Here is a 12885-nt window from a genome sequence, read left to right as displayed (position 1 = left end):
GTTTATCTCAGCAGGCCGGCAAATGCTACTCATGGCCTGTTCTGTTTCCACAGCATACCTTTTCTATGTCTAAAGTATAGATCAGCCTATTTCTGCCACTGAATAAACATAGAAAAGGCCTGAATTATTTTCTTGCAATTAATAACAAAAGGGTCAATACACCCTTCACAGGGACTGTGAAGTTATACAGTCTGCAATGAAAGGACCTTACTTTGTCTGTAAGCCAACATGGTCCCTGTGTTAATGGGTACTGCACTGTTTCGTAAATGCAGTCTGCACACTAGTTTTGTCCTTTCTTTGTGGAACGTCACTTAGCCTGAATTACGTGGCTAATTACAAGACTTAATGCTCTTCGGTGTGTAATTAGATATCTGTCTAATGCAGGTAACTGTACCCAAGTCATTATGATAAGAGACAGACATGTTTGTCTAGACCAATCACTAGCGCAGTGTGAACCCGGTGCCCCCGCCAATGTGTTTGGCTCACGTGTAAACGTGTGCAGACAGCCGATGTGATGTCTCCTGAGAGAGGAGCTCTCTGCCCGACTCAGGTCATTAAAGGTGTGATCAGAAGGCTCTGGATTCAGAGCAGCTGTTGCTGCAGCCCTATGAGCTCTCCCCGTAGACCAACCTGGGGAAATTAAGAGCTTCAATCCTTTGACTGAGAATTATCTGCACATCAGAGCGCGCAAGAAAAACACAAAACAAGAGGATCTCAACTTGTTTATCACTGCAGCACAGCGTAGCACGATTGTCAGTAAGAACCCACTGAGCCACCATGCAGGTACTGCCCCCACAGCTATTGTTGACTTCACTGCTGTGCCTCTGTCCAAGATAGGAAATGACATTTTTATTGAATTTGAATTGAATACTTTTTAACGGTTGCGTAAGGGGAAATCATTTTTTTGGGGACTGGAAAACATCCAACACATGGAAAATCTAAGAGAACGAGACAACCAGGTGCTCACCGGAGACGTGATAGTCAAAAGAGTTAAAATAGAAAAAAGGTGCTCCTGGATCGTCAGACGGGATAAAATGTCAGATAAAAAATGGGAGATCCTGATGAAGACCGCTTCAGGTCGGAACATGTTTGCGTATTAACTAAAGGCTGTTCCCTCTTTTAACCTTGAGTGCCCGGATCTCCCATTTTTTATCTGACATGGAAAATCAGTCGATACTGAGCACAAGGCCAGGAATAGAAACACTTTGTAAGTAAAAGGATATTTGATATGGCGTGTAAAAAAAATATGTTTGGGGCTTTTCTTAGCCTTTATTTACAGGTACTGTGTAGAGCAGGGGTCTGCAACCTTTTTGACATGAAGTGCCATGTTTTTATTTTCTTGATAGTCAGTGTGCCATATCAACATTATGTTTAATTATGACACCGCAACAGATCCAACCTATATTTTATTTTTCTTCTCCTTTTAGAATAAAAATATTGATTAAATATGGAATCAAACCGGGTACTCACTGTCAGGTATTTAGTAGTCTCGCGTAGCCAGACAACTATTCCACAATCTCCGAATGCTGTATAGAGTCTGGAACTACACCTCCCGAAATCCGAGGCAGGAAGCTCTCATCTGTTTGTCATTTCCGTTCACGAAAATACATTTTAAAATATCTTTAGATACAATTTTTCTAATTCTATTTCTGCTAAGCAGCAAGCTATATATGCTTTGATTGTTTTGATTTATCACATCCGCTTTATCGCTTGATCATCAAAAGAGCTCCCGTGCTCCAGACTGTATGACCGGAAGCATTTTTTGTGGGAGGCAACAGTCTGGCCATGTAAGACTAGGTATTTAGGTAACCTAAATTGTTAAATGTAATTAGAGCCCATGTGGCCCTAACCATTCGTGGTATGGCATATTAGCCTGTGTTTCAAAATCAGTGATATATTTTTCCTTTATGCCATTTTCAGCAAGGGTCTTTTGAATAAGGAAGGAGCAATACCATCATCATACCACCATGCTGTATATGAAACCAGTTCTGTCAGGGCAACTCACACATTTCATTTAAATATTTTAATGAATATAAAATGAAAAACACATTTATTTGGTTTGGCAATGAATGGATCTGCTATTAGGTACTCTGAGGGAGCACACTACTTCACCCCTACCAAATAGGGGCCCTCCGAATCCCCCCATAGTGCATGATAGCAGATCCAAAACAACCGGTGTGTGCTGGGGTGGTGAAGGCTGAACAGCAATTCCTAGAAGGGCAGCAGCATGAGACAATGCAGCAAACTTTCCCTTTTAAACGGGGCGCTCCATTAGGGAAGTGTTTATGTGATTTGTTCAGAATAGAAGCGTGCAGAAAGTTTACTGACTGAACTTTGTCACATTTCATGTGCAATACTCATTAATGAGTCTCCTCATGTATTCTGTCACAGGCCAAACCCAGTAGCCTGCCGTGGCAAACAGTGGGCCCCAGTAGTAGCAGCAGCAGTCTGCCACCCTCCTACAGCAATGGCCAGAGCAAGGTCGCTGCCTGGCTGCAGGAGTCAGAAGAGATGGACAAGTGTGCGGAGGGTAAGGTTCCCTTTATGTCACTTAGTTCTTAGATCTACAAGCTCACAACGCATCACACTGCGACGCATTGTGAGCTTGTTCCAGTAGATATATTTTCAATGTGCGACACGATGCACAACCAAGTACAAATCAGACATCACTTGCCACCACATGAATGCCACCTCTATCAGGCTAATGTGAATAGTATGAATGCAATATCCTCTCACATAATGGCAGTGGTAACGTGATTTTTGAAGGTCGTTTTGTAGAAGCAAACATTGCTCGCTTCTCTAAGTGTTGGGTTGAGAACCATTATATGATGCTGTGTGTGTGTGTGTGTGTGTGTGTGTGTGTGTGTGTGTGTGTGCGTGTGTGCGTGTGTGCGTGTGTGTGTGTGTGTGTGTGTGTGTGTGTGTGTGTGTGTGTGTGTTTTCAGAGCTTGCACGGTGCCAGTCCAACCTGATTGAGCTGAGCAGGTTATTGCAGAGTCTGGAGATACTTCAAAGGACCCAGTCAGCACCAAACTTCACTGATATGCAGGTGACATGCACGCACATGCACTCACATGCACGCACATGCACGCACACACGCATGTACACACACACACACACACAACCCAATCTGTTAAAAAGTCAAATGTCACCTTCATTACTTTGCTTGTATCTCAGGAGCACCTGCCTGCTTTCCTCTAACTGATCACTATCTGTCAAATTAAATTTTCTTTGTATTATTTGATATTATTTATGTATTATTATTATAATTTTTTTTACATCACATATTCCATTGGCATGAAATCACTTTTACATTGCGGTTCTGGGAATGGCGCCTTCCTTCATTCCAGCGCTGTCAATGTGTCTTAACATCTGCTTTATATGTGCCCAATGTTTGTCTTATTAACCACCTTTTGCATGTTTTGATCCATTTGTGCAACGTAGACCAATTGTGTAGAATTGTCAAAGAAAGAAAAACGCTTGAACAGAAGATGGAGAACAAAAAGTGTCGGCAAAGATGCAAAATTCCAACTTCAGGTACCTCTTCTTCTGACTATTTCATTATATTTATGTTACTCGTGGACAAATACTATCAATCTCTATGTCTCTCTCACACAGACACTCACACACTCCTGTGTAGGCTTGTGGATATTTGAAAATCTGTATCGTAAAATAATCTCCAGTCATAGGTGAACTCTTTACTTTATTACTTTATTTATTTATTTAGACAGGACACTGCATATTAATGAACAATACATATCAATACACTGGATTTATCAAAGATGCTAATTTACATCTGCAGTCCCCACAAAAAAACATATAAAAACAAAAACAGGCAGACAGTGGAGTACATTACATTACATAACACAGGGAAAACAGAGCATAGCAGAGGTAGGCCTACGAAACAGGTACAAAATGTGCAAGTATATCTATTTAAGACTAAAACTATTTTTACTTGGCTCATGCAGTATTGCACTAATATAAGAAAATAGCAGCGTTTTAGAGGGCAATATACTATATTTGTATACTCTAAGTGAATTGTGTATAAAGTGCAGTATTGCTTTCAAGTAGTACAGGATACGTTGTCAAACAAAGTGCAGGATTGATTATGAATGGTCGCAAGTTTGTAGTAACATTTTTTTTAGATTGTACTTAAAAGTATGGAAAAGTAGGACAATCTCTTATGGCCAATGGAAGGTTATTCCATGTCGAACAACCCTGTACTGAAGGGACATTTTGTCCGAATGTGGTTCGCCTGTGCTGCACTTCGAAATCCCCTCTAGTGGTTGACCTAGTGCCGATTCCACTATCAGGCTTCCTCTTTATGAATTCCCTCATGGGAGGCGGTCACAGACCATGTACGGTCTTCTGTATCACGCAAACCTGTTTAAAAACCTTAAAATTGTCAAAACTCAAGAAACTGTACTTCTGAAGGATGTTACAGTGGTGATATGAATGAGGTGTCCTGTCAAACACCTTAAAGGAGTAGTTCACTCTTACTTATTTTCTCAATTCATCCATGAATTCAAGGCTTCATGGGGTGTGTAATAGATAGAAAATAAGTATTTATTTTAAGCTGTTCTTGTTTGAGCTGTTCTATGGGTTTAAGAATCATCACACCTGTGAAAGACCAGTTTGTGAAACAGTAATCAATGTGTGATAGGATCATACAGTGAAGATAAGATCTAGCAGCACTAACTGTCAGGAAGGGTCTAATTTGTTTACAATTTTGAAGGTTGAATTTGATTATATTTGTGACTTTCTTCACATGTTTTTTTAAAGTTAGGGTGGAGTCTAAAATGACTCTGAGGTAGAGAGCTTGAACTATGTCACAAGTTCAAGTTCCTCCCTACCGTTCAGTGCCTTTCAGTACACTGTCCTGTTCCAAAACAGTCACTGATTCTGAACGTAGATAACCACAGTGCATTCTTACCTCCCCTGACACTTTCAGGAAAGTCTCTGAAGACCAAAAGGCCCTTTTCTTGACATTTTATTATGCACTTTTTGTTTCACTACTTGTGCAGTCAGTGTGTCTACACCGCTACTGTCATCTCTCACAGGTGTGCTGTGACTTGACCTGAATAATGACTTTCCACCCTTGCTAATTTCCCCATATTCTCCTTGTCATGGTAGGCCGTGCTTTCAGGAAAAGGCTATTCGTACGGTGAATGTGTTACTGTTGCTTTTTAAAACTGCAAGAGGAAAAGTTTAAAACCATTTTCCTTCACTAAATCCTGTTGGTGTAACTGTGAGGTTTTCTGGGGTACATTAACTGTCCAATTCCTCACTACCCCAGGTGACAAATAAAAAGGGGGGGGGGTCTAGTTAACCTTATTTAACATTTATCATTATAGGCGAAATTTCGGAATAGGTTAACACATCCACTGCCAAGGGCTAATCTCATAATGTACTCACCAGTGCCAAGGTGTTTTTGTTGTTTTTTTGTTTTTTTCATGTCGCCATAGATCTTGTTAAAATCCTTTAGATTGAGCGCTACACAGTCTGTTTACATCCGCGAGATCTCCCTGTATCTCCCAGTGAAAACCACGTGTCAAACGGGGCATCCATGTTTGAGTTAGAGCGGATTACGTTAAACAGTGAAATGCGAGGAGAAAAAACTACAGGAAGAGAATTGAGTTTCAGTTTCGTCTGTAGAATGGGAGCGGGCGTGATCGTGAAAACCGGATCCCAAATAATTCTATTTCCTGTCATCAAACCGGAAACGGAAGTGGATCAAAAAAATTCCGAAAGTGCACCCGGACCGCGCATGCGCGAAAAGACCGCAGCCCGTAGGGCTACGGTCTCGGCGCTTAACAGTTGGATTTAACGGCCCGTAGGACTACGGTCTTGGCAGTTAATGAGAGCCTTGTTGGATATTTTCCAGAAAGGTAACATGAAAATACAACTTAGACTTTAGACTTGTCACCATCATGTGATGCTCATCAATCACTTAAAGATGGTGAATGATACAGGATTTTGTTCGAAGAAATAGGACAGTACTAAAAGAACATTGCACATGCATCGACCAGCCAGCAAATTAATCATGACTACTATAGAGCCTATATAGGCATTTTGTCTTTAGAGTTGGTTCTGCCTGCCAGTTACAGATTAGATGTCCTTTAGCAATAATGTGTCCCATACATATATTTGAGGTGGTCCTTTTCTATCTTCTGCTGTCCCTGTAGGTCCCTCTGTCTGCCAGCATGTCTCCTGTCCGCCTACACTCCTCCAACCCCAACCTGTGTGCTGAGCAAGTGGACTTCCAGACACCTGTCTCACGACTGACGGACAGCATTGTGAATGCTAACGACTACATCAAACTGCAGGAGGAATTCTGCACCATTGCCCAGAAAGGTAGGCAGTCAGAGAGGTATTATCAGCCTTATTAGACTGAGATGTACGCAGCGTTTTCACAATCATTCCATCTGGGTGGTTTGCCTCTGTTTTACCAGCTTTCAATGCTGAGTGTGAGAGATAAAATTATAAGGTTTTACTTACAAAATTGAACGTGTTCGCGGGAGGGAACTAGTGTTGCACTAGCGACTCCTACAGCTTGGTTAGGGCGCCTGTTCAATGGGGTGCACAACTGAGTGGAATAGCGTATTGCTCCACATGCATTTATAGTCCTGGCAAAACTCCTCACTGTTAGGTGAAAAGAAGTGGACTGCAAGGACGTATCTTTGACTTCAAAGGTGGGCCGGTGGACACATTTTGTACCGGCCCGGAATCTCAAGGCCCAGGCAATTTTTTTTCAATGGACTGATGAATGGGCATGACAACATTTTAGACACATAACCATAACTACGACGGACTTAAATACTTTATTTAAACCTTACCTGATTTGAAGTGTGCGCTAGAAACACAAGCATTTTTGATGATCCTGATGAGTATATTCCTATTCCTAGCAATATTCCTTTGCATTTTTTTCAGCTGTATTTCTCTGTGTCTGTCTCAGTGTGACCGCCAGTGACTGAGATCTGACTAGGCCAATATATGCTTGGAGCAACACAAGTGTTGAACGACGCGTAGCACTATGTGTGTCACTACATTCTGAGCTTTGAGCATTCATACTGTCTGCGACTTGGTGACGGAATCGCAAGAAAACGTAAACGAGGATGTGAATGTGGTACCTGGTTTCAAGTTTGATCCGGTCTAGATCCCGCCTATACTGTATCCGATAATTTGCACACACACACACACACACACACACACACACACACACACACACACACACACACACACACACACACACACACACACACACACACACACATGCGCCCCCCACCTTTTTCAAAAGTGGGGGGGCCTGCCACCCTAATGAACCAACCTGTAAGGGTCAGCAGTGACAAGGGACTGTAACAGTACAAGAGGGAATTCGGAATTGGCATAACAACTAAAATGGGGGGGAAAAGGGAAGGAATTGTGAAAAAGAAAGGAAGAAAAAAGTTATTGGGTTTTCCCATAGGGATCGCAATTATCTGTGCACTGCTTGCCCTAAAGGGAGGGATCTTGTCTTCTCTCTATGCAGTCCACTCTCTGCTGAAGTCGGCCTTAAACACAGTGGCCATTGAGAAGGAGAAGATCAAACACGTTCTGTCTGACCAGGAGCAGTCCGGCCACTCTGCCCAGATCAACACCCTCAGGAAGTCTCTGTCACAGGTAATAGACCGTCTCCCGTCATTACCCATAATGCCTCTTCTCCTGGCTCCTGCCATTGGTGATGCTTAATAAAACTTAACTGTAATCATATTTAACTATTTAATATTCTACATGTATAGCTTAAAGCTGCACTATGTAACTCTCCTCTTCTACCACGGATTTGAACCCGGTTTCCTGCTGCCATTTTTTACCATTGAGCTAATAGAGCCTGCATGCTTGCTCAGGGGATAAATTGAATCTTGACCTTCAGGTCAAACTTTGTGACACACTCATACAACCACCCCATTGTATAAATTATAGTGTATTAACATACACTACCAGACAGATTAGACAATACATTTTATTCATTAGAGAAATGTTACATAGTGCTGCTTTAAGTTTCATGGTGTGCTTTACATTGGCTGTCCCAAGAAGGACATGGGGAGGATGTGTCATAATTTGATGGTGTTGGAGATGCTTTGAATGATATGCCTCTCTGAACAATTTGTCATGTTGCAAGATGGACTATCATAAGAAAAGGATCTTATTTCACATTTAAAAACTTGACAAAACATGAAGGATTTTTGCACACAATGAAGTTTCTTGGTGGCAGTAGCAAAACCCCCTAAAGAGAAACAGAATCCTGCACACTGTGACAAGCTACATTTATAGGTGCAACATTTTGGTCATAAGACCTTCATCAGGAAAGAATGAGAAGACGTTAGAAATCACAGTATATTTACGGAGCAAGATGGACGGGTACAGACCATTAAGAAACTAAATTACAAAAGAGCTGTAGGCGTTCATCAATCTGGGTCATATGGCTGAACCGGTTCACCAACTAAATAAAATGTCACACACACACACACGCACGCACGCACACGCACGCGCACACACACACACACACACACACACACACACACACACACACACACACACACACACACACACACACACACACACACACACACACACACACACACACACACACACACACACACACACACACTCGACCTATGTTTTGGCTGTTTATGATGAATACTGGAAAATATAATTCCCAACGGACATCCTGACCGTTAAAAAAACAAAACATCAGCTGGGTGAAGCTGACACTGAATTTCCCCCATGGTACTACAAAGGTCTCCCTCCCCTACCGTATACCGGCAACATCATTTCTCCAACACACACATACAGACACACATTTTTAAGGGATTTCACTGACTGATGCAATATATATATATATATACATACATATATATATACATATATATATATATATATATATATATATATATATATATATATATATATATATATATATATACACTGTGTGTGTGTGTGTGTGTGTGTGTGTGTGTGTGTGTGTGCGTGTGTGTGTGTGTGTGTGTGTGTGCGTGTGCGTGCGCGTGAAGCTGGTAATAAGGGCAGATGAGTGGTGAAACCCTACATATTTTTTCTCATGGTAATTGGACAGAAAGAAGTGTGCCATACAGTTCATTAATTCGGCTCCTCAGGGCTGTCACTTTGCCCCAATGATTTAATTGGACTGTGTCTCTGCAAACTGTTGACATCGTTTCTGTGAAATGTGTCAGCTGCTTCATCTCCATTGTGTTCCTAATTGGACGTTTTTGTGATAACGTTTGGCAAAGGCCGGAGGTTAGTCTTTAAAGGGTGCTTGTGACTGTGCTACTACAAAATCGTTGTAGTTGTAATAGCACAGAGGGCCCTGCTGGTGTTGCCACATGTTTAATGCCTGTTAAAGGTGGCAGCTGTCTCTTTTGGTGACATACAAGGTTTACACCCGACAGTGATGATATGTTATAAACTTTCAAATAAGCCTAGCTGAACCAATAATTAATCAAAACTAACGGAATTAATCAAAACTAACGGCTTCACCATCCAGGCCCTCTCCCAGAATACAGACCTTCGAACCCGCCTCAACCGCATCCACTCTGAGTCGGTCCTGTCTGAACAGGTGGTCAGTGTGAACATCATTTCCACGCCTGATGAGGTAGGTCACTGTGGTCAGGTCACAGAGGAATTAGTCACAGACGTGGCCTATATTTGTCACTTATCACCTCTGCTGATACAACATGGTTTTCAAAGTCTGCCCGGCATTCATAGCTAACTGGAACGCATAGTGTAGACATTGCTTACCGCATTCGTCTCTTGCATTATTGATTCCCAATCTCAAAGACTGATGGTCTTTCCAGTATGCCTTAGCAGGTGAGCTTTAAAGATCATTAGATTATATTGACCCTGACATCAAGGTTAATGGAAAAAAATGACTAATCAGAAAAGGATGTGCGTTTGCTCTCTGTGGCAAGGATGCACACAGGACAAAATTAACTCCTTACATTTATTTCCAGTGTTTGTGTGCTTTTTCAAACACTGGTTGTCTTTAAAACCATCATCATATGTCAAGGCAATGAAAGGCTGACGTAGTTGCTGCGTTTGTCCCCAGGCCCGTGAACAGATGGGGATCCCGCTGACTCAACAGGCCTCTAATGAGAGCCGGCTCTCCATGTCGGAGTCTGTCTCCGAGTTCTTTGATGCCCAGGAAGTGCTTCTGTCTGCCAGCTCGTCAGAGAATGAGGTGAGACATGGCACCCATCTGCCAGCCATGGCATTGAGTGTGGAAGGCAGTTAGGACCATGAGGAGCAAACTGCAGAGGAAGTAGATGGGGATGTTAAACTTGTCCTACTGCCGGGAAGCATCGCTGATGGCCGTACTGAGTGGGAGTTAGTCAGCAAATTAATTTGAGCAGTGTGAGAGCCAGAGATAGCACACAACGGAAACTCCCAACAAAACAAGGCACACTGGAGGGCCCCTTTCTAATCTACCCCTGAGTCTAATCCCTCAGTTGGGTCCAGTCATGTCATGGAAGCATAGCATTCCTCCTCTGACAGTCCCCTTCGCGACTTAGAACTTCAGTTTTTCAGCGATAAACCCTTGTTTTATGAGTATAGTTTTATCTGCCGCTCACCAAGGCAATTTATGCCTTTCTCAGAGCCACATAATATTCCCTCTCTTGCTCTTATGATGGGTGACTTATGGTTTTCCAAGCTATCAAGTTTGCTGCTCCCCAGCCATTCACAGAACTGTGTGGTGTGTGGATTACTCACCTAGGAAATGCATCAGTGCCCCCCATCCTCTCTCTCAGGGGCCCGGCCCTTTCAGACTAGTAACACGCTGCTGGCTAAACGTCTACCAGCAGCCAGCATGACTGCAATAGAAGCTATTACAACACACAGCTACAATTTTCTCTATTTTTGGCAATGTCAGTGGCCTCATTTTGTTTGCTAAATAAAGAGCCTGGAAATGCTGCAGTGTCTCATCTCATGATCACTGCAGTGGGACCGATAGCCAGCCTCTGCCTACTGCAGTTTACTAGCCATCGGCAAACTGCAGTGTGTGTGTGTGTGTGTGTGTGTGTGTGTGTGTGTGTGTGTGTGTGTGTGTGTGTGTGTGTGTGTGTGTGTGTGTGTGTGTGTGTGTGTGTGTGTGTGTGTGTGTGTGTGAGTCAGTGCAGCACAGTGCTGCACTGACTCACTCTCCTCTGTCCCTGTTCCTCTCACAGGCCTCAGACGATGAGTCATATGTCAGCGATGTGAGCGATAACATTTCAGAGGACAATGCCAGTGTGACCGCCGATAACGTCTCCAGACACCGTAGGCCCCCCTCCTATGTCCATCTAACCAGCATGCCTTATACATCAGAACTAGGGCTAATGGGATATAGGTGGCTATGCCACATGTGTGTTACCCCCCCCCCCCCCCCCCAACACACACACACACACACACACACACACACACACACACACACACACACACACACACACACACACACACACACACACACACACACACACACACACACACACACACACACACACTCACTCACACACGGTCCCTCTCCTTCATGCACAGTACACAGATTTCACTGCCTGGAACGTTGCTACCTGCTGCATTGTTTTGCATGTGACATTAAAACACCTTGAACACACGCGCACACACACACACACACACACACACACACACACACACACACACACACACACACACACACACACACACACACACACACACACACACACACACACACACACACACACACACACACACACACACACACACACACACACACACATGACCAGCTTGTTCACCTGTCAGTGAGGAACTTGACTTTGCAGGGCTGCTCTGTGCCAAGAGATGCACTCAGGCTTTATGAAAGCTATAAGTGTACAACGTATGCTAGGAGAGGCCCAGGATCTTAGAAGAAGCCCGGGACTTGGTTCCAGTACAAAGTCAAATCCTCAATGTTCCTTTATCTTTTTTGTAACTCAGAGAGTGTACAAATATCACCACAGGTGGAAGAAGTACTCAGATCAGTTGAACGGATACTTTGCCTATTCTGAACCTAAATACCATTATCAAACATGCGGACATTGCCGCAGAGACAATACACACAACAATTATATTGGTATTTTTCTCCCCCACAATACTGTATATGATCTCCCAACCCGATCTCCAGAGATATACGTAACATTGCATGGATCCAGTGCACTTCATTCCGTGGATAGTCGCCTCGAAACCCCGAAATTGTGTGCATATGTACGGCGCTCCCTTTGTGACAAAACCATTTCGGAGGCGCGCAGTCACAGGCGAACTGTCACCCCGTGAAGGACCACCGAGGGAGCTAAGGCGACCGAGTTGCCGTCCTGAACGGTGTGACGTTCGCCTGTGCCTACTCAGCGCCGTTTGAGTTATGTACCGATAGGCACAGAATCGTAAATTTTGTTGTGGGGACTGCTCTGCTTCCGGGTTTTTCCGGGTTGCGACTGGTTACGCCCACCGTGGGACTCGCCGTACATATGCACGCAATTTCGGGGTTTCTAGGCGACTATCCACGGAATGAAGTGCACTGGATCCGTGCAATGTTACGTATATCTCTGGAGATCAGGCTGGATCTCCTTACATCAGAACAATGGCATTTAGGTTAAAAATCGTCAGGGTGTCCCTTTAAGTAAAAGTACCAATACAGGAATGTAAAAATACTCTGAAATATACTGAATACTGAAATGACCCCAACTGTTTTTTAAGACTTCAAAAGTCATATCTTTAACAATATGTTGTGTTTTAAAAGCTTATTGCTATCCATTGTGTCCAATCTTAATCTAAAAAAGTAACTACTAAGTAAGATGTAAATGTAGAAATTGCAATATTTCCCTCTGATATGTAGTGGAG

The 12885-nt window shown here is 43.1% G+C and overlaps 1 protein-coding gene across 4 annotated transcripts in view; it reads left to right on the top strand.

Moving 5' to 3' along the window:
* The window catches only part of osbpl6 (oxysterol binding protein-like 6), a 46199-nt gene that overhangs the window by 23502 nt on the left and 9812 nt on the right, over positions 1-12885 (top strand). Inside the window, exons 7-14 of one of the 4 annotated variants that reach the window (XM_080456856.1) lie at positions 2392-2530; positions 2946-3049; positions 3445-3537; positions 6186-6354; positions 7529-7659; positions 9542-9649; positions 10115-10234; positions 11220-11310. In XM_080456856.1, the coding sequence (XP_080312982.1) occupies positions 2392-2530; positions 2946-3049; positions 3445-3537; positions 6186-6354; positions 7529-7659; positions 9542-9649; positions 10115-10234; positions 11220-11310 (955 nt within the window). Of the gene's footprint in view, positions 1-2391; positions 2531-2945; positions 3050-3444; positions 3538-6185; positions 6355-7528; positions 7660-9541; positions 9650-10102; positions 10235-11219; positions 11311-12885 lie in introns of all 4 variants that reach the window. The other 3 variants (XM_080456855.1, XM_080456857.1, XM_080456858.1) reach the window with 3 other exon arrangements.

Source organism: Gymnoscopelus braueri (genome assembly GCF_963280865.1).
Source record: "Gymnoscopelus braueri genome assembly, chromosome: 18".
Classification (NCBI taxonomy): Eukaryota; Metazoa; Chordata; class Actinopteri; order Myctophiformes; family Myctophidae; genus Gymnoscopelus; species Gymnoscopelus braueri.
This window is presented reverse-complemented; position numbering and strand designations above follow the sequence as displayed.